This window comes from Carcharodon carcharias, chromosome 20 (assembly GCF_017639515.1).
Source record: "Carcharodon carcharias isolate sCarCar2 chromosome 20, sCarCar2.pri, whole genome shotgun sequence".
Lineage (NCBI taxonomy): Eukaryota > Metazoa > Chordata > Chondrichthyes > Lamniformes > Lamnidae > Carcharodon > Carcharodon carcharias.
This window is the reverse complement of record NC_054486.1, coordinates 100126656-100154365: the sequence shown is the minus strand read 5'-3', so window position 1 is coordinate 100154365 and position 27710 is coordinate 100126656. Positions and strand designations below refer to the sequence as shown.

At 41.4% G+C, this 27710-nt stretch overlaps 1 protein-coding gene across 1 annotated transcript in view; it reads left to right on the top strand.

Annotated features, from left to right (window-relative positions):
* The first annotated feature begins 4894 nt into the window (after positions 1–4894).
* vsx2 (visual system homeobox 2) overlaps positions 4895–27710 on the top strand; it is a 44990-nt gene continuing 22174 nt past the window's right edge. Inside the window, exons 1-2 of the mRNA XM_041214218.1 lie at positions 4895–5312; positions 26581–26665. Of these exons, the coding sequence (XP_041070152.1) occupies positions 4895–5312; positions 26581–26665 (503 nt within the window). The remainder of the gene's footprint in view (positions 5313–26580; positions 26666–27710) is intronic.

Here is a 27710-nt window from a genome sequence, read left to right as displayed (position 1 = left end):
AATCGTAGTTCTCTGTTCTCACTGTTTTATCCCAGTTTTCTGTTCTCATTGCTTCATCCCAGTTCTTGCTCTCACTGTTTAATCCCAGTTTTCTGCTCTCACTGTTTTGTCCCAGCTCCCGCTATATATGAGTATATGTGTGTAAGTGCGTGCATTTGTATGAATGTGTGTGTATGATATGTATTTGTGTAACTGTGTGGGTTTACATGTGTGTTTGTGTGGACGCATGAGTTTGAGTGTTCTTATGGTGTGTATATGTGTGTGTGTGTTTATGAGAGTGTGTTTATTTGTGTGCATATGTGTCTGATTGTGTACATGAGCTGTGTGTGTGTGTGATGTATGTTTTTGTGTATATTGGTGTGTGTATACGAGTGCCTAAAAGTATATGTGTGAGTGAGTGTGTCTATGTGTGTTTGTGGTGTGTACATGTGTCCGAATGTGTTTGTATCTGAGTGTGCATGTGTGTCAGAGTTTGTGCGCACGAGTGTATGTATGTGTACGTGCACCGGTGTATGTGTGCTTGGGCGTTTATATGAATGTTAAAATGTGTGTGTATCTGTATATATGCGACTGTAGGCGCTGAGTGTATGAATGTGCCTACATGAGTGTGTGTATATGTGAGTGACAGTGTGTGTGTGTATTTATTTCGGTTGTGGGGACATTGGGTATCTGCAGTGCGGGGTATTCAGTGCGGAAATGAACACTTCCTTGTTCGCAGTGCCGCCGGGTTGTCTAATGATTTACTGATTCTCTGGCATCTGGTATCCACCTGTTAACGGTGTCACTGCCGTTTGCTCCCTGCCCGTTGCCTCCATATCACCTCCAAACTGCAACAGTCGGCTTTCTCTTTCTGTAGCCAACCTTGTGTTAATTTCTCTCGTCCTCTCTTGCACATTTTCTCTTTCACTGCCTCCCATTTGTTTTTTGCTTCCGTTTTCCTTCCCCCATCTCTCGTTTTGTGGCCTCATATTCTCTCTGCTTTTCCCCTGGTTCTTTTATTCGCCTTATTGCAGTATGTTCATATAATCTGTTAAAGATTCTATTGAAATGCCTGTGTCCTTGTTAAATGTTATTTAAGTATTTCTTTTCTCGTCTTTGGTGACCTTTTCGACCCCGTTCTCATTAAAAAAATATATTTTATTAGCTCTGCCTATATTTTTTTATATTTCCTATTTTGTGTCATATATTCACAGCGCCTTTTGTCTATTGGTTATTCGACCTTTATTTTGATACATTAATACTTCGGTCTGTGATGCACTCTTCCATCAAATCCTTCCCTGGATTACTCTTCCACCCCCCACCCACCCCGACAGACTTGCATCTCTCCCCGTATCCCCCTCCATCACAAAAGCGGGATTAACAAACAATCCTAATAAAACCATCATGGACACGGAGTTGTGCTAACCAATTATTCGCCAACGATTTTAGGGGAGAAAAATGGAAGATAATGTAATAATTACTGATTAGTGGGGATTATTGTGATATAACTGGAGGAACTGAACATTCCCTTCATTGGGGTTAATCTCTCGCAATCCGGTATAATCATGAAAGGAAATCACCCGTCCTCATGTGTAGATTTCACTGTCTCTCATTTCACTCCATCTCTCCCTTTTTTTTTGTCTCTTTCTATCTCTCGCTTTGTCTGTTTCTTTCTGTCCTTTCCATCTCCTCCTCTATTTTTTCTGTCGACCTCTTTCCACTCATTCCCATCTTTGTTTCTATCTTGTTTTTTGATCTCTCTAACTCGTTTTCTTCCGTATTTCTCTCTCTCTCTCTTTCTCTCGCTACTTTTCCACTCTCGTCATTGTGGAGAAGAAATTGGAAGATTCCCCGTCAGGAAGCAAAACTCAAACGACATCATCCACCCCCTCCTACCCCACCCCAACCCCGCCAATCACTGTGCCCGACAGCACGTCCCGTACCCCCACCCTCCACTCCGCTCATCTTCAATCAAGAACCCGTTTAATTCTTCAAAATAGGAAATTACTCAGTAAATGGGAGCTTTAGACAGTAATTATTTATTTGGCTAGGAAAATCCTTCAGAATGAAGGAAGGGACGAAACCAGTTCGCATGTTGCACCCAACAAAGCAAATGTAATATCAAGCAGATAATTTGATAGTCAAATCCACCAGAACGCCCCCTTTTCTAAACTGTAACAAATTACTACAAGATAAGCTGATTTACTCATAACATTTAGAACGAGGAATTTATCCGATATAAAAAATCCCTCCGAGGAACTGATGTCAGGATTAACGTTCTTTGATTAGTAGAGAGAGGAAGAGAGGGAGAGAGAGGGGGAGAGGGTTGAGGGGAGGGAGGTGGGGGGGGGGTGGCGGGTGGGGGGTTGGTATTCTCTACGGGGAAAAAGCGCTCTGTGAAAGTATGGATCTTATAACTCGCGTTCATTTTTGTTTGTGGATGTGTGTGGGGAGGGAGGACAGTCAAAACATAAATGGCTCTGTGGAAAACAGGCTTAGCGATGGTTGGGAGTGAAAGCGAACCTTCAATCCTTTTCATTTCATTTCGAATTCAAACACGTTCACTACCAGAAATGGCCAAAAAAAATTGCAGCATTTTTCAAAGGAAAAGTAAATGCGACAATTTGAATGAAATTTAATTTTGCAAAGAATGCAAAACGAACAAACGTGAAAGTATATTAAAATCTTTTTTAAAAAAATTGATAGCGAGCGATGAAGCTAGGATTACACTGATTAATTTTCACAATTAACTAAGTATGTTAACATGGTCAAGCATATTCATATATTTAAGTATGGGTGTGTTAATATAATTATTGATTTACTCATGTAATTATTAAATATTAACTATTTTCGTATAATTAATCATTTCTACTTTCACTTCATGAGTTTCTGTGGCCGTTAATGTGAGAATTCGGCGGCCCTGACTTGCTAACAGATATCATTAAGTGTCGAACCTGGGATTCAGTTCACAAACGGAACTTTCTCGATACGAGAAAGCTGAACGAATAATTCGCTGCCACCCTTAAAATATTTTTTGATTTTTGTTTATTAAAAAGGAGACAAATCCAATCACTCGAATTTGACTCAAGTCTCCATCCACTAGCAATCCGTCTAAAAATTCCCGAGCGCCCGTAATTGCTGCTGTTGCTTGCGAACCCATTTAACCTTGTGCCGTTTATACCCGGGGAATGTAAATCAGGCAGAAACAAGGCAGGGAAAAGACGAAGAAGAATCTCTTCCACCAAATAAAACAGATAAATAGGAGTGGGGGTGGGGAGTGGTGAATGCTAATGAATTCAAATAGATTAACTGGACGGAAGCCCAGAAAGACTCCAGCTCAATTTAAAACAAAATCTTGCGAAGAGACAAATCGTACCTTAGATGCAGTTTATTTGCCACATCAGCCTCCCGGGCACAGGACTCAGGTTCAAATGAAAATCATATTTTGCAAGGATGACGACCTGAGACCTGACACATTGCAATTAATGTGTGTTTCAGTGGGTATTGGCGTGCCTTGTGATACAGTGAATGTGCGAAGATTCGTTGGAAAATCTCCTGAGATAGTGAGAGAGGGAACGAGTTGTTCTGGAATAATGATGTCTACCTCCCCTTCTAAAGCGCACACTCTTCTCTCTCTCCCCCACCCGCCCCGTCCATACATTATACACATGTGCATGGGTGTGTGTAAATATTTACTCCTTTGATTTCGTCTGCACCCGAGTCTTTCCCGCCCTTCATCAAATCATTTTCATTCCAATTGAAAGATCGCCGAAGAGCCTCGATATTTGCCCCACTGTTCTCTCACTTTTAAGGTTTTTTTGGGGGGGGAGGGGTAAAAGGGGGGTGGGGTGAGGAAGGTTACAAATTAATACTGCAGTATAACAGGTTAGAAATTATTCTAAGGCTTTTGGATAATACTGCAGGGGATGACAAGAGTTGAAAGGACCCGCGCAGGTATATATCCTGAACGAGAAGAGATCGACAGAATTGAACTCGTGGAACGGGGGGAAGCGAAAGAAAATAATATAGAAAGCGTAAAGGGAAAGGGCCCACCAAAAGTTGTTGAGAACTATAGTGAAAGGGGTGCTGAAGAGATTTAGATTCAGTGTTTAGATTCAGTGTTCAATATGTTGGTTCGACACCTTAAAGATATCAATATCAACAGTCAAAGATACAAAATGCATTGATATTTACACTGGGGTCTAAAGCAACTTTGTTAATAAGCGGTTGTTTCCTATAGAGCAAGACAGGCTGAAAAAATGCTAGCTGCAAATGTTTGGGCTGTGGTGCTCGAGCGACATAAACAACCATGGTTCCCTCCCCTTCCCCAACACGTACACACACACACACACACACATAGCTTGTTTGCATTCCTGTCAGGCTGATAACCAAACAAACAAACCAAGTGCTTGAAATATCGATCGGGATGTTGCAAATTTTTGTTTATTTTTTACCCCCCCCCCCTTAGAAGAAAATTCTCAGCACGACCAAACGCGCCTGGGAACTTAAGGGGAAGAGAGGAAAGAAACGGGGACATTGTCATTTTCTTTCATCCACCCATACCGCCCCCCCCCCCACCCCCCGAACAGAAACTCAAAGGCAGAGATTTATGATTGGAGAGAGATGGAGAGGTTTCCTTATGGTGAAATGAAACAGATTGAGTGAAAGCGGGTTCTCTGCCCAGGAGAGAGGGAGGGAGAGTATTCCTGGATTCCTAATTGATCCCGTCCTGCTGATTGGTCGCTGATGTTGTTGCCTCCGATGGGTTTGTCCCGTTAAATAAATAGGGAATTTCTAAAGGGATCGGAGCATTGCACATTGGACAGTGCACTTGGGACCAGTGGCGAGGGGAGGGAGGGAGGGAGGGAGGGGGGGGCCAGACAAAATTAAACCCCAGGCTGAACGACTTGCCAAAATGACGGGGAAAGAGGAAATGATTTCAGCGAATTTTAGCAAGTCCAAAACTATTTCGATTTCCCAGAATCTGATAGGTAACGAGCGGTCAAAAGGCATTTCTGGCTCCGGGAATACGTCGAGGTGCACGGGTTTTGGGATTCAGGAAATTCTTGGACTGAATAAAGACCCGCCCGCGCCGACGCGGATGATCTCCGATTCCCTGCCGGCCACGGCTCACCTGGTGGCGGCAAGGACGGTGTTGACACCCGCTGGGGTGGGGCTGGTCGGAGCCGCCGGCCTGCCGGCCTTTTACGGGCAATCTACCTTCCTGGACGTGTTGTCGGAGCACCCGGGGGTCCACGCAGCTCCTCCCGCTCACCTGCAACCCCTACGCCGAGGCGCAATCCACCTGGAGACCAGTCAGGAAGTCAGTTCAGGTGAGAGAGAGAGAGAGAGACAGAGAGTCCGCCTGCTCCATTTCAGATATACCTAAACTGATTTGGGGGCAGAAATCACCCAGTAGCTTAATTTACTAAACAGATGTTATTGGAATCAGAGTAAGAATCTCAGAGGACCCAAATTTAATGACTCGCTATTTTCAAGAAATTGTTACCTTGAAATACATCGAATGTGCAGAGATTTTAGAACAATTAAAAGTGAAAATTATTTACTTTAAATTTCCACCACTACGTTTTAATTATAAACCGGAAACGTTGGCCGATCATGTTTCAATTCTACAACAAACTTTTTTTTTTAGTCAGCCCGGATGTTTTCGTTTCAACAGACATTTCGGTGAATATATATTCGATTTTAGCAGATACCATGTAGAGTCGTTGAACTTTATAATATTAGTAAAATGATTGTATGGGATATTAACACCACAGCCAGACTAAACATGGAATCACAAATACTACTAAATGTTCGCTTGCATTTTCCTGATGAGACCGCTTTGTATTGTGGAGTCAGTGTTTTCTATCATTTCCGTACTGTTCAAATGCATCTTTTAGCGTGGTTATCATTATGTTGCACCCAGTTCTAATGTTGGGACATGCTCGGTACAATGGTAAAGTTGATAGATGTGTTGCTGTAAAGAGAAAAGATTTACATAGAGGCTTTAAAAAAGAAATGTAAATTAGAATATTACATCCGATGAATCGGAAATGTTGTAAATTTTGAACTGGAAATATCTAATGTACTGTTTGAAACCTGACAATTTTAATCCAAACCCTGGTCAAAACTTTGAAAATGCTACGTTTTTAGTTCTATGTAATTGTGCATCCGCAGGTGCATATTAATCTTGGTTAAATCTGCGGGCTGTACTAAACAGTTGTTTTTTTGTTTGCTTGTTAATGCATTGGAATTTGAAAAGGAAACATCTAGCGTTTACAGTATAATGCCTTAGCCCTCGTCCCCGGTTTAAGAGGGACGGTATCCCGTTGCTCAATTTGAGCGGGGAGTCCGCTTCCAAACACTAGTGTTGTTATAACTCAAGGATTTTGCCTATAAATAAATATTATTATAACAACACACCTGTGTGTTGATAGATTTAATCTCTCTGTGTAAAATGCAGCAGTATATATAAAATCATGGTACATGTATCAAATAATACTTACCTATTACACAGGATGATCAGTACACATTTACTTTTCTTTACGATTTTAGACCATGCAATGGGAGAGTTTTTATTTACTTGCCAGACCCAAGCTGTACACGCAAGCCTCCGTTTCTCAAATCTTGAGCTAGCGAACAGAAGGTTGCACTAAATGCACTGATGGGTTTTGTAAATTGTCTTATTATCTCGTTCAGCAGTGGTATGGGTGTAACGCGTGAGTCCTACAATGCGGTTAGAGATTAAACGTTGGTGTTTCGAGAGGGTGGCTGTAAATTAGCGCTGTGTGGCAGTAACTAAATTAAAAGTTGGACCATACTGGAGCCTTGATTTTAAGTTGGGGAGAATCACTGGCGTTACTGTCTGTATTCTGCGGGGTTTGAACTGGGGGTAACTATCTGGAGCTTCTGGTTCAATTCAGAATTCAATGATGGGTGTTGCAGGACTCCGGCTCCACTCGGTATAAAATACAAGTGGAAACTATCAGCACACACCACACATCTAGAAGTATGGATTGTACTTTCAGCTTTCGTTCCTGGCGGGCCGCCACGTTCTCGTTTGATTTCGGATTGTGAAGCCTGGAGGAACACCAGCCGTTGATCGCAGATGATATTTTCCGTTGTCTGAGATCTAAATGTGCAGGATTCGCTTAGATACACGCGCGGGATTGCATTTAATGCTATTTCACAGGACAGTATGGGATATGGCATGTAAGAGATTATGGAGGGTGCATGGTGCTTGGGATGCTGTATATATTAAAGCGTGTAAAGGATTGCACATGATAACAGGATTTGTAGGAATTTGTGTGTTATACAGGGTGCTGGCTTTATAAACTGGTCTAGGAATTTGACTTCCAGGATGGTAAGACTGACTACAGAATTATATGGGGAGTTGGACATATAGACTTGTTTTGTATGCAGAGTATATAGGATTGCATTGGCGCACGATGTATTCATTGCATTGACTACAGGCCGAAGTTTGGATCAACAGTATACATCATTGCTTTGTTGTATACAATACATGTATTGTTCATAACAATGTATAGAAATCTGGAGGTGAGAGCGAATATCATACTGTAAAGCCGGCATCAAAGTAAGCAAGATGCTGGGTGTTAGCGCTGTACGTAATACATTAAATATAGAAAGTTGCACAGAATACATGATCGGCATGTTTTTATAGAATGATCAATAATAGTGTATACTTGTGTGTAAAGTACCTTTATGCCACAGTATAACATACAGAATGTAAGCTCCATTAGATACAAATGCTTAAATTGTATGCTGTTCGATGGATTGTATGGGATGTATGATATACATATATAGGATACATATAAAATATTGTAAGACGGTGAGTAGAGGTTGAAAATTTAAGAGCATTCAGCAAATGATATATAAGATTTTACAGGGTGCTGGTTCCATATGGTTAATACTAGATGACTTAAGAAGTCCAGGAATATGTAGAATGCAAACTATGGAGTGTATGTTATTTTGACTGCTGTTGTCTAAGACAGTGATGGTGTATGATGCAGGGTATATGGAGTTGCGGGATAATATAAAAATCATCTAAGAGCGAAGGAGTATAGGTTGTGGATACACACGGAATTGAGTGTATAGGGTTGTGATTGGATTCACGATAGGTTAGGAAGTAGGGTATACGTGAAGTGGACACAACTCTAAGGACGTGCGAGATTAGTCAGGATTGTATAGGATACAGCAGAGGTACAAAGTATTGCACAGAATATTCGACAATTCCGGGGCATGGGACTGGGAGAGACAAGTTATTGGGGGAAAAAATGAGGGGCAAGCGTGTTCTCTCTCATCTGGTCCAGTGACTGTACCTTTTGGCTTAATAGCAGACCAGTGTGCACACTGTAACTGATGGTAACTGCAGTTTTGGATAGGACAACTGCATTCCTTGTGCATAATGGCAAGCATATGTATTTTCTGTAGAGCGTTTAATTGTGTAGGGTAGATAGATTCTGTGGTGTGGAGTTGATGTATTGTGCACGATAGAGAGCGTAGCATTGTGTAGGGGAACGCGCAGGATGGTATAAGCAAGTACATTGTTTGCACTGATGAGTTGTATCAGCTGGTGAGTGTATAAAGAATACTAGTTGTGTAGGGTTATATGAGATGCTGGATAATTATGAAGGTATAAGATACCGAGTGCATACAATAACTTGTCAGCTTAAGACAAGCAAAACGTCTCGAGAAACTTCGCAGTTGGGGTGTTGGACCGAATCAGGATGGAAGGGAACACGACAGCAGGTGACCAAAGGTGAAGCGGAAGACGCCTCTGAAGATAGATTGCGATGAGAAGGGGTTTAGTGAGAGGTCCAGTGGCGGCACTAGTCTCTGACACCGAGAGCAGGATGGACATCGGCGCAGGAACACACAAGGTGGACGTGAAGTGGCAGGAGGGCTGGAGGACATAACAGCAGAAGGTCAAAATAATATACAAATCCTAACCCTAACCCGAATGCAGTTTACATTCTACATATTCCCGGACCCACTGAGCCACACGCAGCCGGTATAACCGTATAGAACCAGCACTCGTACAAAATCATACATATTGTATGCTGAATTCCCTGTCCTCCACTCATCATCTTCCAGTATTTTATATGCACAGAGGCAGACAGAATGAGACCAGGAGGGGATATGTAGCTGAGCATGTGGATTTTGTGCTCAACACATTGAGGAACGAACAACCAATAGAAATGGGCATGGGGAGAGGTTAGAGATGCATGAAACTTTGTACTGGGAAAGACACAGATGAGAGTATAGACTTTTACTGGGCTATACATCCAAACATCCTATGCAAGAAGATGTATATTTTGGGTTGTATAATATATTTGGACTGTATACTGCAGAGTGTACAGAGTTTTGTATATGATGCTGAGTGTGTAGAGATTTGTATACGGTGCTGTGTACAGAGATTTGTATATGGTGCCGAGTGTATGGAGATTTGTATATGATGTTGAGTGCATATAAATTTGTATACGATGCTGAGTGTATAGAGATTTGTATATGACGCTGGGTGCACAGAGATTTGTATACGATGTTAGGTGTATAGGGAATTAATTGTATATGATGCTGGGTGTATAGAGAATTGTATATGATGCTGGGTGTATAGAGAATTGTATATGACGCTGGGTGTATAGAGAATTGTATAGGATGCTGGGTGTATAGAGAATTGTATATGACGCTGGGTGTATAGAGAATTGTATAGGATGCTGGGTGTATAGAGAATTGTAGGATATTGGTTGTATAGATGATGATATGAGGGTTTTCAGTTTATGAGTTATAAAAGGTTCTGAGTGTATAAACTTTGGTAAGATGTAGGATACTGGATGTAGAGAAGTGTAAAAAGAGATGCTGTTGTTTTGGGTCCCAGTCATTGCTTACCTCCGCATTGTGTATATTGATAGTTGACAGTCAGCTTTCCCGTCCAGAAACCATTAGGGTAACCAGAAACTCGACACTTTAAAAAAAAGATTAACGGCCTTTTCGTTTAACCGCACAGTGGACAAGCCAGGAGCTGAACCAGTCTAATTCCGAGAGTTGCAAACAGGGAATATAACTTGAATAGGCTGCACCTTATCAGCGTGCCCCGAGACAGGCACATCCCGCGCCCGCCTGCTCCAGGTAATCCCAAACCGTTATTCATGTGAACGGGGAGCAGGCAGGACCACTGGATCGGGCCATGCACACACCGAGAGATTTAAACGTCAGGTTGTAATGGGAAAAAAGGACTGAGGGGTGTGAGGGAGGGAGTGGAGGGGTCGGGATGGCGTGGTAGTGGGTAGTGGGAACTGCTCATTTTCACGGCTAGGCTGTGATTGTAACTGCAGAGCGAATTCCGAATTGCTGGTGCAATTCGATGATGGTTTATTTGGTGTGAAAGTTGTGGACTGAGAATAGAAGGCCTGGAGGAGGGGAGGTGGGGGGTGGGGGGGATGGAGGGGAGGGGCGGTGTTGGTGTTGGTGTATATACTAGTGAAAGGCCTGTCAAAGAGATGGGGGTGCAGCTGGTAACCGGGAAATGGAGGGGGAAGCGGAGTAACAAAGCACAGCGCAGTGATGTCGAATCGGAAAAGAGGTTCATGGGGAAGGGGAGAATCGGGCAGGAGTAGTGGGACTAGGCGGGCTCAGCAAAATTACGCAGGAGTAATAGAATTGTACACGATTAACAGGATTAGACTGAAGCAATATGGCTTTATGGGTATATCATATAGAAATAAGGGTAGGCCTAACTGCTTTACGGGAATAACAAATATTAAGGGGCCATGGACCTGTAAGAAGGTTATAGGAGAGTAACAAGGTTGTACGGAAATGACAAGTAGGGTTGAGCTATACAAGGGTGGGCAGGAGTAACAGACTCAAGTTAGTCCGGGAGTAACGAAACCAGGAGTGATGCAGTTTTGCAAAAGTTACAGGTTATGTCGGAGCAACTTGAAGCTGTATTCCAGTAAGTGTCACCCAAACAGAAACGTAGCACCCGTTAACAGAAACAAACACAAAGCTTTTTGCCGGACTTCCATCGAACGAATCTGAGAATCTTCAATTTCCCTCCTAATGATATTCGTTCAGTCAAACCCACCCCCTCCTGCTCCCCAAATCACAGTTATATTTTACTTGGAGTTTTTAAGATAAAACTTGCTGTCATATGTTAAAGGAGTCAAACACGGAGAAACTACCTAGAACTGACTGGCCCCTCGGGTAGAACTCATTTCGGTGGAAATTCGAATAGCAGACCTGCATAAATCCCCGACAGGATTATAAATATAAATCGCGGGGCAGGGTGGGGGACAGTGTTGCTCTGAAACACTGGCACCTAGAATGACAAAAATACACAGCAACTTCTAAATTCATGAAAGGACTGAGAGGAATCCCGGCTGAAGTGAGCCAGTTTGAATGTTGGACATGATGGGAAGGGGGGTTACAGAATGGCAGCTGGGCTTTGCTAGTTTGGGGAGTTTGAAATGGGAGCATCATTCCATGTATTTATCAGGAACTCCCTGAGAACTGCTCACGCCCAAACACCCCGCTCTCGCTCACTTCCCGTCCCATTTACCCGATTGGCTTCTTTAGGTGCTTTTTAAAAAAAGACTCGAAGAAATGCCTTTCACCGGCCTGTTTAACCGGAGATTCGGGGGCCACGTTGAATTAGAGAACCATCCCCAAGAGAAGGCATTGGACCGCGTGAGGGTCGATTTGATTTACTGATAATTGGACCAAGGATTTGGAAAATTCAGTTCCTCCATCACATTAAACGAGCTCCAGCCCGGGACAGTAAGACACTGTACACGTGTATCTTTGTTTCTCCTGTACACGAAGAGGAACCTTTTGAGTCTCTCTATGGAATGGAATTGGCTCACTAATAATTCCATAAAGTCCCATTCTTAGTCCCATTTTCCCCACTATAAATATAAATCGCTTTACTCTTTATCCTTATCCTACCCAGAGTTAATCTACAATGATAAGCTCCCTAAACAACTCCCATCTGTTCTGATGAATTAAATAGACCATGCATTTATTAAAGGGACAATTTATTTTAAGAAATAACATTTTGGGGATAGCATATATGAGTAATTTGAGACAAGACGTGTGGTGAATGTAGCATTGCTTGGAAAGAACAGGTAACTTTAGATCTATGGATCCCAAAGCTCCCTAGCACTGGAATTTGCCTGGATCTACAGACTCATTGATAGAGATTGATTACTTTGACTAGTCAACAACCCCATTATTGCTCTATCGTGCCACGAGCAGGACGGTAGAAGGTGAAATAGATCCCCTTTTTACAAAAGAAATCTAATAATTTCTATTAATATTTCTGAAGAGAGAGAGAGAGATATTGACGAAGTTTTTGGTCCTGGACTCAGCAGGACAAACACAAGAATGTCAAATTTCAAGCGTTCGCAAATGTTGTGACATTGGGCTCAACAAAATTGCAGTAACCCTTTGAAATTTGCAATTCTTGCATTTGTCCTGACGAGTGCAAGAGGAACAACTTTGGCAATGTCTCCTCGGCAATATCCAAATTCCGTACTGCTAAGCGACAATTTCGATGAAATCAACCCCACCACACCACCCCCCAACCTTTTTTTTATTTGTTTGCCCCGAGCTATCTTTAGCCCCTGTGAAAACCCCAGCCCCTGAGAAGTGTCATTTGAATTGAGCGCTCACCAGGTGGAGGCGCTCCACCGTGTGAGGTTGGGCTCACACTCGTCGAAATGGTTTTTAATGAAGTGAGAGATTTCATATTCAGCAACCGCAGCCCACCAGCCCGCCCGAAGCAGGGGTAGCTCCTGTCACCCTGAAAACTGCCGGCGTTCAGCTATTCACATACTTATTCTGCTATTGCGAACATTTTTGGACCGGGCTACACCTTAAATCGTTAACATGTATTTTCTAAAGCAATAACATCGTCGTTAGTTAGTGTTAAATGTGACTGGGATTAAACTTCCATAGCTGGACAGAGGCATCCCTTTCCCTACAGACACAGTAAACCGTGAGTCAATGGTGGGTAATGCCTGGCATTTTAGATTCCAGGATAATATTTGACCGAATGTCATTTTAGAATGCAACATTTATATCGAAATTCCAATTCAAATCTATTCCTTTCAGTGGGAGGGGAGAGATGGAACTCGCATAGCTCCAGGTTTGGTCAGCGCCGTTACAGGTCGGAGCTAACACATCCTCCTGGAAATGTACTTTTTAAACATGATTTCGAGGAAGAATTTCCAGAACAGGGTTTATTCCCATTTTAAAAGAAAAATAACTGCTTTCGGTACAGAATCGAATAAAGACTTTAATGAGAACTCGCCCCATATCAAATCATTTTCCAAATCAGGATTTTAAAAAACTACCAGATAATTAATAATGGAGTAATAACGAAAGTAATATTCTACAATCATAGAGTACCACAAGGCCATTCAGTCCATTGGGCCTGTTACTGGGTCTTTGACAGAGCGATCCAATTGGGTACACTACCCCGTCCCCCCAAACCCCCACCCCGCTCTTTGCCCATCTTACGGAGAAAATTTGAATTCCGACCCAGGGACACCTTTTAGCCGCGTTAGCAGAAAGCTTCATTTGTATTTGAATCGTTCAGGAGTGTCCCTGCAGTGACATATTCCCCACACCACCCAGCCTCTGATGCTCAGAGCTGGTCCTGGATCCGGCCTGGCTCCCTTCCCAAGTTCCCTCTTTGTGCCGACTCCCAGTGAGACATAGGCGCCACCCAGCCTGATCCCATTCCACCACCCACCCCCCAACCCGACATCTTCCTCCCGCGAGGGATTTCCCGGCCTTTCTGCAAATCCCCGTGCTGCTCCCTCCCGGTAACTCAGACTGGAATTCAAACTGATCTCCCACCCTCTGCTAACGAGTAATACGAAGGGGGCGGCGTGTTGGGGGAGTTACAAAAAAAAACAATCATTTTTTCAGCATACTGTAAATAAATAGAAACAAGGCATTTGCTGGATTTGGCTCCAATTCCCAAAGGAAACCAATTTCCACTAGGAAATGAAAACCAATGAGATTCGTGGGCAAATGTGAATCAAAAGACAATCGGCACCCTCCGCTCGCCCCCGCACACACACACACACACACACATAAATATACACCTACAGATACAAAGGCAGGCACACACAGTGTCACACATACATACACACGCACCCATACATATACAGGCACATTTACTATTTACTAATGTTTACTATTTACATGCACATATGCTCACAAATACGCAGACATATACACACAGACAACAGATACATATGCAAATACAATATTTCAGGCTAAAATCACTTTTCCCAACTGCTTTGGGGATTGCTCTAGTGAATTTGTTGAATTTTATTATGCTTCAAAAAATCATTTAGTAGTTTTCTTTTTCATTCAAGAGATGTGGGCTTCATTGACTACGCCAGCATTTATTGCCCATTCCTAACTGCCCTTGTGAAGCTGGTGGTGAGCTGCCTTCTTGAACCGCTGCAGTCCATGTGGTGTAGGTACACCCACAGTGCTGTTAGGGAGGGAGTTCCAGGATTCTGGCCCAGTGACAGTGAAGGAACGGCGATATATTTCCAAGTCAGGATGGTGAGTGGCTTGGAGGGGAAGCGGTGTTCCCACAAATCTGTTGCCCTTATCCTTCTAGATGGTAGTGTTCGTGGGCTTGGAAGGTGCTGTCTAAGGAGCCTTGGTGAGTTTCTGCAGTACATCTTGTAGATGGTGCACACTTCTGCTACTGTGCGTCGGTGGTGGACGGAGTGAATGTTTGTGGATTTGGTGCCAATCAAGCGGGCTGCTTTTCCTGGATGGTGTCCAGCTTCTTAAGAGTTGTGGGAGCTGCACTCATTCAGGCAAGAGGAGGGTACTCCATCACACTCCCGACTTGTGCTTTGTAGATTATGGACATGCTTTGGGGAGTCAGGAGGTGAGTTACTTGTCGTGCAATTCCTAGCCTCTGACCTGCTCTTGTAGCCACAGTATTTATATGGCTAGTCCAGTTCAGTTTCTGGTCAATGGTAACCCCCAGGAAGTTGATAGTAGGGGATTCTGCAATGGTAATGCCATTGAACATCCAGGGGTGATGGTTAGATTCTCTCTTGCTGGAGATGGTCATTGCCTGGCACTTGTGTGGTGCAAATGTTACTTGCCACTTGTCAGCCCAAGCCTGGATGTTGTCCAGATCTTGCTGCATTTGGACATGGACTGCTTCAGTATCTGAGGAGTCACAAGTGGTGGTGAACATTGTCCAATCATCAGCGAACATCCCCACTTCTGACCTTATGATAGAAGGAAGGTCATTGATGAAGCAGCTGAAGATGGTTGGGCCGGGGACACTACCCTGGGGAACTCCTCCAGTGATGTCCTGGGATTGAGATGACTGACCTCCAACATCCACAACCATCTTCCTTTGTTAAAAGCAAAACACTGCGGATGCTGGAAATCTGAAACAAAAACAGAAAATGCTGGGAAAGCTCGACAGTTGGAGTCATACCTAACACAAAGGAAGATGCAGCAAAAACAAAATAATCTGGAAAAACTCGGCAGGTCTGGCAGCATCTGTGGAGAGAGAAACAGAGTCTGTATGACCCTTCTTCAGCTCTGAAGAAGGGTTATACAGATTTGAAACATTAACTCTGTTTCTCTCTCCACAGATGCTGCCAGACCTGCTGAGTTTTTCCAGATTTTTTTGTTTTTGTTGCATCTTCCTTTGTGTTAGGTATGACTCCAACTAGCGGAGAGTTTTCCCTGGTTCCCATTGACTCCAGTTTTGCTGGTAAGGAAGGTTATACATTCCAGCACAAAGCACCAACCAATGAGCAATGTTGCCCCAACCTTGGGCATGACTCTAGGTTTCTCATATGAAGAAGCTATACCTGACATTGAACAAACCATTACAAGAGGAAAATAAACTGAAAACACAAAAACAAAACATCAGGCTGTATTGACACAGTGTTTATCTGTATGGTATTTTATAATGCCAGGCTTAAAATACATTTTGACATATGTCTATTACCAAAGCTATCTCATGATATTTTAAGAACTACGTTAGTAGATCTTGAGATAGGCTCAATTAGGTTATGAGACTGGGTCTCAGTCTATGAGGCTCAGATGAGAGACTGCAGTCCCAGCCCTGTGCAGTTGCCACTGCCATAATTTTGGGTGTACAGTTTTCCTTTTGTTAGCCCCCAGCAGTTTTCTTCTTCTATAAGTGAGAAATCCAGACCAAAGCTTTAGTGGAGAAGATGGGGAAACAGCGGCATCATGGTAACATCACCCAGAGGCCCAGGCGAATGCTCTGGGGACATGGGTTCAAATCCCACTACAGCAGCTGGGGGAATTTGAATTCAATTATTAAACCTGGAATTAAAAGCTAGTCTCAGTAATGGTGACCATGAAACCCATGTGGTTCACTTTAGGGAAGGAAATCTGTCCATCTTTACCCGGTCCAGCCTGCATATGACTCCTGACTCTCAGCAATGTGGTTGACTCTTAACTGCCCTCTGAAATAGCCTAGCAAGCCACTCAGTTGTATTCAAGAAGATGGCTCACCACCACATTCTCAAGGGCAATTTGGAACAGGCAATAAATGTTGACATCATTTCTGATGTCAACATCCCATTAAACAATAATTTAAAAAATGCCAAAGTTAAGTGCAGCAGAGATGAAGTAAATCAACAACTGGTGGTGGCTAGGTGGATCTAGGTTTGAACTATGAAAGCATAAGGGAAGACTGTGCAAAATATAGATTGGTAGACATTTCAGGCTGCCATTCCCCTCATCTTACCATGATTTTCAGTGTAGTATGGTGTGCTTACACTGAAAAATTTTAATATCTGAACATAAGATATAGGAGCAGGAGTAGACCATATGGCCCCTTGAGGCTGCTGCGCCATTCAATGTGATCATGGCTGATCAATGGCCTCAACTTCACTTTTCTGCCCACTCCCTATGATTCCCTGATTAATCAAAAATCTGTTTTCTTAGCCTTAAATATACTCGATGGTGGAGAGACCCCAACCCTCTGAGCAGAGAATTCCAAAGATTCGTAAGCCTTCCAGTGAAGAAATTTCTCCTCATCTCACTCCTAAGTAATGTGCCCCGAATCCTGTGATGACACCCTTGTGTTCTAGATTGCCCAGCCAATGGAAACAACCTCAGTATCTACCCTGTCAAGCCCCTTCAGAACTTGTATGTTTCAGTGTGATCATCTCTCACTTTTCTAAACTCATGAGAACATAAGCCCAATTTACTCAGTCTCACCACAGGACAACCCTCTCATTTGAGGAAACAATCTAGTAAACCTTTGTAGCACTGCCTCCAATCCAAATACGGTATATCCTTCTTTGACTGTGGAGACCAAAACTACACACAATATTTCAGGTGTGGTCTCACCAAAGTCCTGTACAATTGTAGCAAGACTTCCTTATTCTAGCGCTCCAATCGCTTTATGGTAAAAGCCAAGATGCAATTTGCCTTCCTAATTGCATGCTTTAATTGCATGCTAACTTTGTGTCCCTTGTATAAATACAACCAAGTCCCTCTAAATGTCAACATTTACAAGCTCCACACCTTTTAAAAAATGTTCTGCTTTTCTACTCTTACTGCCAAAGTGAATAACCTCACACTTCCCCACATCATACTTCATCTGCCACTGTGTTGTCACTTAACCTGCCTATATCGTTTTGTGTCCTCCTCACAACTTACATTCCCACATATAGCTTTGTATCATCAGCAAACTTAGGTAGGTTCTCTCAGTTTCTTTGACCAGGTCCTCAATATAGTTTATAAATAACTGAGGCCCCAGCATGGATCCTTGTGAAATTCCACTAGTCACAGCCTGCCAACTTGAACATGCCCTATTTATCTGTACTCTCTGCTCCCTGTCCATTAACCAATCCTCCATCATTGTTAATCTATTACCATCAATTCCATGAACTCTTACTTTGTGTATTAATTTTTGTGTGGCACCTTATCTAATGCCTTTTGGAAATTCACTGGTTTCCCTTTATCTACCTTATGAGTTACATCCTCAAAAAACTCCAATACATTTGTCAAACGCATATTTCCCTTTTGTAAATGTTGACTTTGTCTGAACAAACGATGATTTTCTAAGTGCATTATTAAGACTTGTTAAGAGATTCCAGGTGTTGGGCTAATTTCAACTTTGGTGGCTTTTTGCAAAACTGCCTCCCTGAATTGGTTTTCTTTGAGCTGAAAGTACTGTCATTAGTCTGCAGAATATGTGCCTTTTTATCGCTGTTATTTAAAACTTCCCACTATCCTACTTTCATACAGATTATAGATATATTGTGACGCTTCTGGCTCTAAGTCAGAAGGTTGTAGGTTCAAGTCCACTCCAGGACTTGAGCACAAAAATCAAGGATGCAACTCCGAGGAAATGCAGCACTGTGGGAAGCGCTGTCTTTTGGATGAAGTATTAACCTGAGACCCCTCTGCCCTCTCAGGTGGATGTAAAAGATCTTATGGCACTAATTTAAAGAAGAGCAGGGAGTTATCCCCCTTCTTCTGGTCAATATTTATTCCTCAATCAACATCAATTTCATGTATTGATTGCATGCTAAGAAATTAACTATAAATCACAAATAAGATAGTTCACTAAGAAATAATTTTCAATTGGTTATTAGATACTACTGATGCTGAGTACAATGAGACAGAATGGTAATTTGGTTTTAATATATCTTCAGTTTTGAAGTTCTATTTATATGCACTTCATCCTTCTTCCTGCAACAGTTTGATCTTTCAAATCACTTTAATTGATTAGGCATAGCCGTCTTCCAATATTTTGGCCGTGGGACTAATTATTTTCACATTCACTGGACCTGGCCAGAGGAATAAGAATAACTTCTTGCCACTATTTGAACTGTTACCCATAACCATTATCAGCCTTCTGTTACATAGGAACAGGCACAGACCATTCAAACATTTGAGTCTGTTCCATCATTTTGTTAGATTATTTCTGATTTGTATCTCAACTCCAATGCCATTGCTCCATATCCCTTAATACTCTTGTCTAACAATAAATCTGTTGATCACAACCTTTGAAAATGTCATTGCCCGGGGATTCCTAGTGTTTTGGGGAGAAGTGAGTTCCAGATGTCCACAACCCTTTTGTGTAAAGAAGTGCTAAATCACAAATGGTGTGGCTCTAATTTTAAGACTCTCCCTCCTCAACTTGTTTTGAATTTCCCCACTAGAGGAACTAGTTTCTTTGCACCTACCCTACCAGGAGGTAATGACACCCTGGTTGGTGGTAACTTAGCTTTATTTTTCACTGGCATTTAGAATCTGATGTATGGGCCGACTCTATCTTGGTTGCACCTGAAACAGAGTTTAAGGTTCATTCCGTGCAAACCTGTTTATAAGTTCAGGAGTGGAAGTAGCTCAGAATATGTTGTAAAATGATATGATGAAATTGTTGCACCAAGTATTCTGGGGTTCAAGGTAGAGGTCAAACCAAGTTGGAATTCAGATGCAACCAGAATCAGATGGCTGGAAGAACAAACCTGAACAATTGGATGTATTTATATAATCAAACATAGTCAAGCGTACCAAGATGTTTCACAGGGGCATTAGCCAACAAAATCTGACACCTATCCGCATGAGGAGATATTAGGACAGATGACCCAAAAACTTGCTCAAAGTTGTAGATTTTAAGATGCGTCTTAAAGAAGCAGAGAGAGGTGGAGAGGTTTATGGAGGGATTTTCAGATCATAGGAAGGGAAGACCACCACTGTTGGAATGATAAAATTTGGAGGTGCACAAGGGGCTTGAATTGGAGGAATGCAGAGATCTCAGTGGTTATAGGGTGGAGGAGATCAGAGAGACCAGGAATGGTGAGGCCTTGGAGGCGTTTGAAAACAAGACTGAGAGTTTTAAAATTGAGGCGTTGCTTGAGTGCGAATAGCTACATTGCATTGATTTTATTATACTGCTAACTGACAGCTGGCTTCTGTACACATTCAGCACAATTCTGATGCCTTGGGCATCTATTGAATGCCATCAGTAAAAACAGCTCAATAAAGTACACATTTCCAAATTAGATTAGGTTTTATAAAGCAAATTTAGCTGACATTTGGTTGGGGGTTGGGGGGGGGCGGTGGCGGTTGTGGGTGGGGTGGTGGTGGTGGTGGTGGGGAGACAAACCTAAAGTTTCTAGAACTCTCTATGCTATTTCAGCCACAGGATAGTATAACATTGTGGCGAAAGAGCGCTATGGTGTGTTGCACAAAGCTGCTGAAGATTTCTCCATACCAGTTAATTGTTCCAGTTTACAGCAGGTCATTCACTGCGTGAGCCTGTTCCGCCATGCAATCTTATCATTTACCTCAGCTCCATTTATACCTGCCTATGGTCCACATACCCTCCCTCACAAGAAACCTATCAATTTCAATCTTGAAAATTTCACCAGCCAGCATTCATGTACACAAATCTTGTTTGGTTAATTGTCCTCACCTTGCCCATATGTTCTAATGATGGTCTGGCCACACTTATTGACGTCACACTTTTTGTTGCCGATGCTTTGCACATTGTTATACAGGCAATTTAATAAGTTCTTATTTTATTATTCCTGCTTTTAACAGACATTTGTTGTTACATCTTATAATGTTTCTTGTACCAAGAGTAGTTCAGTTATGTCTATCGCTTTTCATAGTATGACCTTTGCTCTCATTCCTTTTTATTTTCTGTGTTACTATCATGTTTATCCTCTCCCCTCCTTAATGCTACATTATACCCCATTCCCGCCCCACTACTTTGTTGCTATAAAGTCCTTTCTACAGCCCTGATTATACTTTCCACTAGGACCTGCCCGAATCAGGTGAAGCCCTACCCAATGTCTAACTCCTTCCTGTCCCCGTTCTACTGCCAGTGTCCCATGAAATGCAACCACATCCTTTCGACACAAATCTTCCATCATGCATTACTTTCCTGATCTATTTGCTTGTAGGTCACTTAGGCTTCAGTTTGAGTAGTAACCCAGAGATTACCACCCTTAAGAGTCCCAATTTTACATTTTGTTTTTTAATTTTTCACTTAGAAATTGACCTGCGATAATGTTATTTTGAATTAATATCTGTGAGACTTGCAGTAGTAATTAAACAGAAACTATTTAGAACTCAATTCTATCATTGCCTTCATGGAGTTATGGAGTATATTTATTTGAATAGGTGTTACCATGTTAAAATAGTTGCCCCGCTTGCTTAAAATCAATCACATTTTACTTGTTTATTTGGATCAGTTGGATTTGGAGGCTTTTTGGCTGTTTGTTTATTTATCAGAATCATTTTTTGGGGTGGGAATGATGTATTTTGTCTGGGGTTGATAGTTTTAAGGCTGATTACATATTTGAATGAGTATTTTCACAGGCTTCAATATATTTAGGTATATTGGTGATGGATTTTATGATGTATTTGGCTGGGCTTAACAATAATTTTAGGTAAGTTTGCTAGTTTAATTGAATGGGTTTGGTCGGATTAAAAGTTATGATTGCTTAGCTTTGTGATATAATTGGTGGAAATGATGGTTGAAGTTGTGTTTGGCTGAGGTTGGTGAAGTTGAGTAGGTTTGTTTGGTTCAATATTTTATTGGGTTTGATGTTTTTAAGTAGGTTATTTGGTTGAATTCACCGTATATTTAGTTGAACTTGAAATACTTTAGTTTCATTTTGTATAATTAGGTGTATTTGGTATATTTTGGCGAGTTTTGTATGTTTATCTTTAGATGGGTTTTATGATTAGTAGATTGGGTGAGCTTAGGTTTCTTTTGTGTGTTTTTGGGGGTTTGTTCTTGTATTTGATTCTTGATGTACTTAGATGGGATTGAACGTGTTTGAATGGATTTGATAATACATTTTGTTGTGCTTGATGATATATTATTGGGTGGGTGTCTCGGCATTGATGCTGTATTTGGTTGGGATTGAAGCATTTTTAGATGTGTTTGTGTATCTGAATAGGTTAGATGAACTAATTGGAATGGGTAATTGGATAGACTGATTAGGTAATTAAATAGGTTAATGATGTATTTGGTGGTGTATTGGGATAGATTTGAAAGCACATCTGGGTATATTGAAGAGGTGTTATATTGTTCAACCTATTTGAGTGAGTCTTGTGGTATATACAGGAGTTCTGATGGTGTATTGAGTGGTTTTAATGTTTTTGGCTAGATTTTTGGTAGCTTCGCTGGCATATGTTGATATGCTAAGTGTATCTGACTGATTTGTATTGAGTGTCTTTTCCTTTGTATATTGAATTTAATGGTGTCATTGGGCTAATTTCATTGGTTTCAATGTATATTAGAATTGGTTGGCTATATTTGACAGTGTAAAAGGTGGAGTTTTGTAGCACATTTGGATGCATTTGAGCTTTCCAGTCAATGTAGCTGGATTTGTAGGGCTTTATTGGTGTCTTTCCTTGAGTATTTTGAGTTGGTTTGCTGCTGCATTTAGGTTATATGGATAGGTGTGATGGCAGCATTGGGTAGATTTGGTTTTTTACAGAGCATCATAAAATAAAACAGCTGAGAAGGAGGCCATTCAGCTCATTCTGACTGTTCTGGCCCTTATGAAAATATGCCCCACTCCCCTATGCAAATATTTCCCCTTCAAGAATATATATGTTGTGTATTTTTTAAATTTTTCCATGAGATGTGGGTGTCACTGACAAGGCTAGCATTTGTTGCCTATCCCTAATTGGCCTTGAACTGAATGGCTTACTAAGCCATTTCAGAGGACAGTTAAGAATCAACCACATTATGGGGGAGGTGGGGGGTCTAGAGTCACATTTAGGCCAGACCAGCAAATTTCCTTCTCTATAGGGCATTAGTGAGCCAGATAGTGTTTTTTCACAACAATTGAAGATAGATTATTGCTGAGACTAGCTTTCACTTCCAGCTATGATTAATTGAATTTAAATTCCACCAGCTGCTATAATAGAATGGGATGGGATTTGAACCCATGTCTCTAGAGCATTAGCCTGGGTTTACTGGGTTACTAGTGCAATGACATTACCACTACACTACAGTCTTCCCCCTTTGAGAGTGTGTTGATTGATCTTCTAAATTTTGGTATGGCCATCTGGTGCATTTGTTAGTTTAAGTTGGGTCTTGAGGACCATTTTGGAGAACTGTACTATTCTGAGTTGGTTTGCTGGTATGTTTTTTGGCGGATTTGAGAATACACTGGGATAAGTTTGCTGCAGTATATGGTTGGATTTGTGGGAACTTCAAGATAGGTTTGACAGTACATATGGGTAGGGCTGCTACAACACTTTGGGTGGATTTATGGATATATTTGCATAGAACTAAAGCATTGAACATGATTGATGCGCTTTGCTTGCCTTAATGGGTTTCCTCTTTTTTTGCTGGGTTTGTGGTTGAGGCAGATGGGTTTACAGATGTATTTTGAGTGGGCTTGCTTGTATATTTGGGCAATTTAACTGTATGATTTATGTATTTGTGGTTTACCTATTAGTAAACACAGGTGCTGTTCTTGTCATATTTTGGATTATTCTGGAGTCAGTCTCTACTACTGTCTTTCGACTAACAAAATTACACCATTGGAATGTTGCATTTCAAAGAAGTCACCCCCCCGCCACAAAATGAATTAGATTGAAAAATATAGCAGCTGATTGTTAACTATTTTAAAATATGTGGTGTGAATGGGGTCTGACTGAACCTCATGAAAGACCATCAGCCCTGGATCTTCAGTCAGCACTACTCCTAGAAAGGACATGGGAACGTTAACACTTCGGAAGAGAATACTGGGAAGAAATGTGACGTAGCTCCAAATTATAATTAGCATTGATATTAACAAATAGATTGTTTTGGAATATATGATAGAAAATTAAGAGTACCCTCAAAATCTGAGACGCTTTTGATCACTCACGGGATTTGACACACTCCTAGGGCCCCCCTGCAAATATTTAAGCACTGCTAAAGAACGTCTACAAATACTGACACAGAGTTAATTAAACTGACACAATCCTAGAAACCCTCAGCAAATATCAGCACTTCCAGCATTTTGCCTGCAAATATTGACACACTCGCTGGAGACCACGCATGCCCAGTGCAAAATTTACCTTTCCCCAGGGACCCCATTCAAATTGGCCGTATAACTTCAAAAGACAGTAAGATATCCAAAGGAATACTGTGCTTTAATTCTGGATATTGTCTTATTAGCATAATGCAATATAGAAATAACTTCGCTGCTGACTCAACAAATATAAAATGACCCCAAAATCTTGAAATCCCTAAGACTCACTCACAGACTTGCAGTCTGAATACATTTGCTTTAACACTCACTGTAATTGACCCATTTTCGCCAGTCATCATAAAGAGAATGATCCCACCGCACATTCAACACTGAGGAATTAAAAAGGAATAAAAGGTTTATACATTTTTGAAAATATTCCTTCCACCATCACCTATTTTGCTTCTATTTTCCCCGGCCAGACAAGTTACCGTTTTCCAATTTACAGTAACTATTTTAATTAAAATCACCGGAGAGTACGAAAAGAGGAAGAATTGCTTTTATTGTTATGTGTTAAAAAAATCAGAAGCATCTGGCGTGTTTTTAAAACCATATTTATGATGTTGCTACACAAAATCAACAGGGTCCCCGTCTGATCTCAGGTAATATTAACATTGTCCGAAACTCATAGAAACAAAGCATGGTTGAAGAAACGCAAAGTGCGGTTTGTTTTTGAAATACAGAAAACTTTGATTTTAACTTTGGTTTCAGGGAGACAGCAGACCATAATATTTAAAATGAGTGTCAGAGGGGTTTAAAGGAGATATTTAAGAGGAAAGGCGTGCAGAAACTAATGTAAACTCAACTACCAGATGCAATTAATTATTACAATTTAAATGATTACATTTAGCTGTGATTTAAATTCATTTTGGTTGCACGATGTCAAGTTCCTTTTTAAGGAGATACAAGAATCTCCATTGTGTAACCCCCTCCATTTTACAGCTCCATTTCCCAGGTGTTGACAGCTCGATCTTGAGTATCTACCCTTCTTTGTGAGTGAGTGAGTGAGTGAGTGAGTGTTTGGACTGGGGTGATAACAGGATCCAAGCCAGTTGGTGAAGTCAAAACTAAGACACAGAGCTTTTCTTTATTAAGAGAATTTATTGACTCACAGCTCTCCTACCACAAACCCAGTATCCCAGCTGTCCCCTATTTATACGTGCTCCAAGTACTTAATTAAACAATGCCCTTCACCTGTGTATCATAACAATATTATTAACATGCCATTAACATGGAAGAGGGAGAACTGGGCTGGTCTGAATAAGTCTATTCACTCAGAGACCTGTCGTGCCTCAGTTTGTTTCTTATTTATCAGAAGAGAAATCCCACGCTGGCAAATAAATTTTCTTTTTGAATTCGAATGAGAAGTGCTGTTTTAAATAAAAATTGCATATTAATTCACGGAAATGTCAATGAAATTGAACAGAGGGTGTTCCATTTTAACGACTGAATCTGTTGGAATCTTTTGTTTTCTATTGGAGCATATGAAACTGTTTACTGGGTGGCAGAGCTATACTGATTCCAACAATATTTTTTATTAAATGCACAGTGAAAGGTTACTTAATTTGTTTCACAGTGATTAAGAATCATGGAATCAAAGAATGGTTACAGCACAGGAAAAGGCTGTTCAGCTTGCTGTGTCCAGGGTGACTCTCTGCAAGAACAACACACATTGTCCCACTCTTCTGCCTTTTCCTCGTAGCCCTGCAATTTTTTTGTGCTTATCGAATTCCCTTTTGAAAGCCTTGGTTAATTCTGTCTTCACCACACTCCCAGGCAGTCCATTCCAGACCATAACCATTCACTGCAGAAAAAAGCTTGTCCTCATGTTGCAGTTGCTTCTTCTGCCAATCACTTTAATTCAGTGTCCTCTGCTTCTTGACCCTTCAGCCAAAGGGCAGAGTTTCTCTTAAACTACTTTGTCCAGACCCCTCATAATTTTGAACACCTCTATCAAATCTCCCCTCAACCCCCTCTTCTCTAAGGAGGACCAACTCCAGCTTCTCCAATTTCTCCACATAACTGAAGTTCCTCATTACTGGAACTATTCTCTTAAAACTTTTTGCACCTTCTTTAAAACCTACACATTCTTGCTAAAGTGCAGTGCCCAGAATTGGACACAATACTCCAGCTAAGGTTGAACTCGTATTTTATAAAACTTCATCATAACTCCCTTGTACTCTACTCTATGCCTCTATTATAAAGCCCAGAATTCCAAATGCTTTTTTATCCGCATTCTTAACCTTCTCTTTCACCAACACGTATACCCCCAGGCCTCTCAGTTCCTGCACCCCCTTTAGAATTCATGCTTTCTTTCCTTCTTCATTAATTAAATAATTAAAGGAGAAAATGTAATGAATATTGGGCAAATGATTTGGGTTAATTTCAGATGGCAAGCCATTGTAATATTCCAGTGTTTCATTCTGCAGCAAATCATGACACACAGCCCCTCAATCCAAATAATATACTGTTACACACCATGGGAAATGGTATTTTAAAATATATTTTACATGTGAAAACACTTTCTGTTTTAATTCAGATTCTGAAGACATTTCATCAAGTGACAGGAAACTTTCCAAATCCAATCTGAGCCAAACGAAAAAGAGAAAGAAAAGGCGCCACAGGTAAGTATTGGAGTTCAGGTCTGTAGACAGCTGTGTCTGTTTAATCATATCTGTTGTCATTCTGGATATAACTGTATTGAGCCTATAGTTTGTACGGACTGCATTTGCCTATCTGTGCTGCATCTTCCAGCTGTTTACCTATCATTACGCTGTTTCAGTTGTTCACCTCTCTGTGCTGTATTCCAGCTGTTTACCCTAACTGTGTGGCATTTCAGCTGTTTAGCTAACTGTGTGGCATTCCAGCTGTTCACCTATCCATGCTGTAATCCAGCTTTTTAAACAATTCATTTTTGGGATGTGAGGCCATTTGGCCCATGGAGTCCACGCCTGTTCTTTGTAGAACAATCCAGTCAGTCCCATTCCCCCGCTCTGTCCCTGTAGCCCTGCATATTTATCTCCCTTGAGTGTCCATCCAATTTCCTTTTGAAATAATTCATCATCTCTGCTTCCACCACCCTTGCAGGCAGTGAGTACTAGGTCATTACCGCTTGCTGCATAAAAGTTCTTCCTCATATTCCCACATTTATCTCCTGCCCAAAGTCTTAAATCTGTGTCCTCTTGTCCTTGTGCCATCAGCTAATGGGAACAGCTTTTCTTTCTCTACCTTATCTGGACCAGTCATAGTCTTGCACACTTCCATCAGATCTTGCCTCAGTCTGCTTTGCTCCAAGGAGAACAACACCAGCTTCTCCAATCTAACTTTGTGGCTAAAACCCCTCATCCCTGGAACCTTTCTGGTAAATCTCCTTTGCACCCTTGCAAGGACCTTCACACCCTTCCTTAAGTGCAGTGACCAACGATACCCTAGTTGTGGCCTCACCAATGCTTTAGAAAGGTTCAAAAGGTTTCACTAGGGACATCAGCAATTAGCTTCATGGGGTGGCTTGGGAGAGATTAGGATGAAAGAAAGAATAAACTGCAGGGTCTCATAAAAAGCTAGACTGTGTGATGTGACATCTGCTTTTAGGCACGAGTGCAGCATATTAAACAAATGAGTTAATATCTGCATCATAACAGCAACTTCATCCAAACTAAGTAGCAAGTT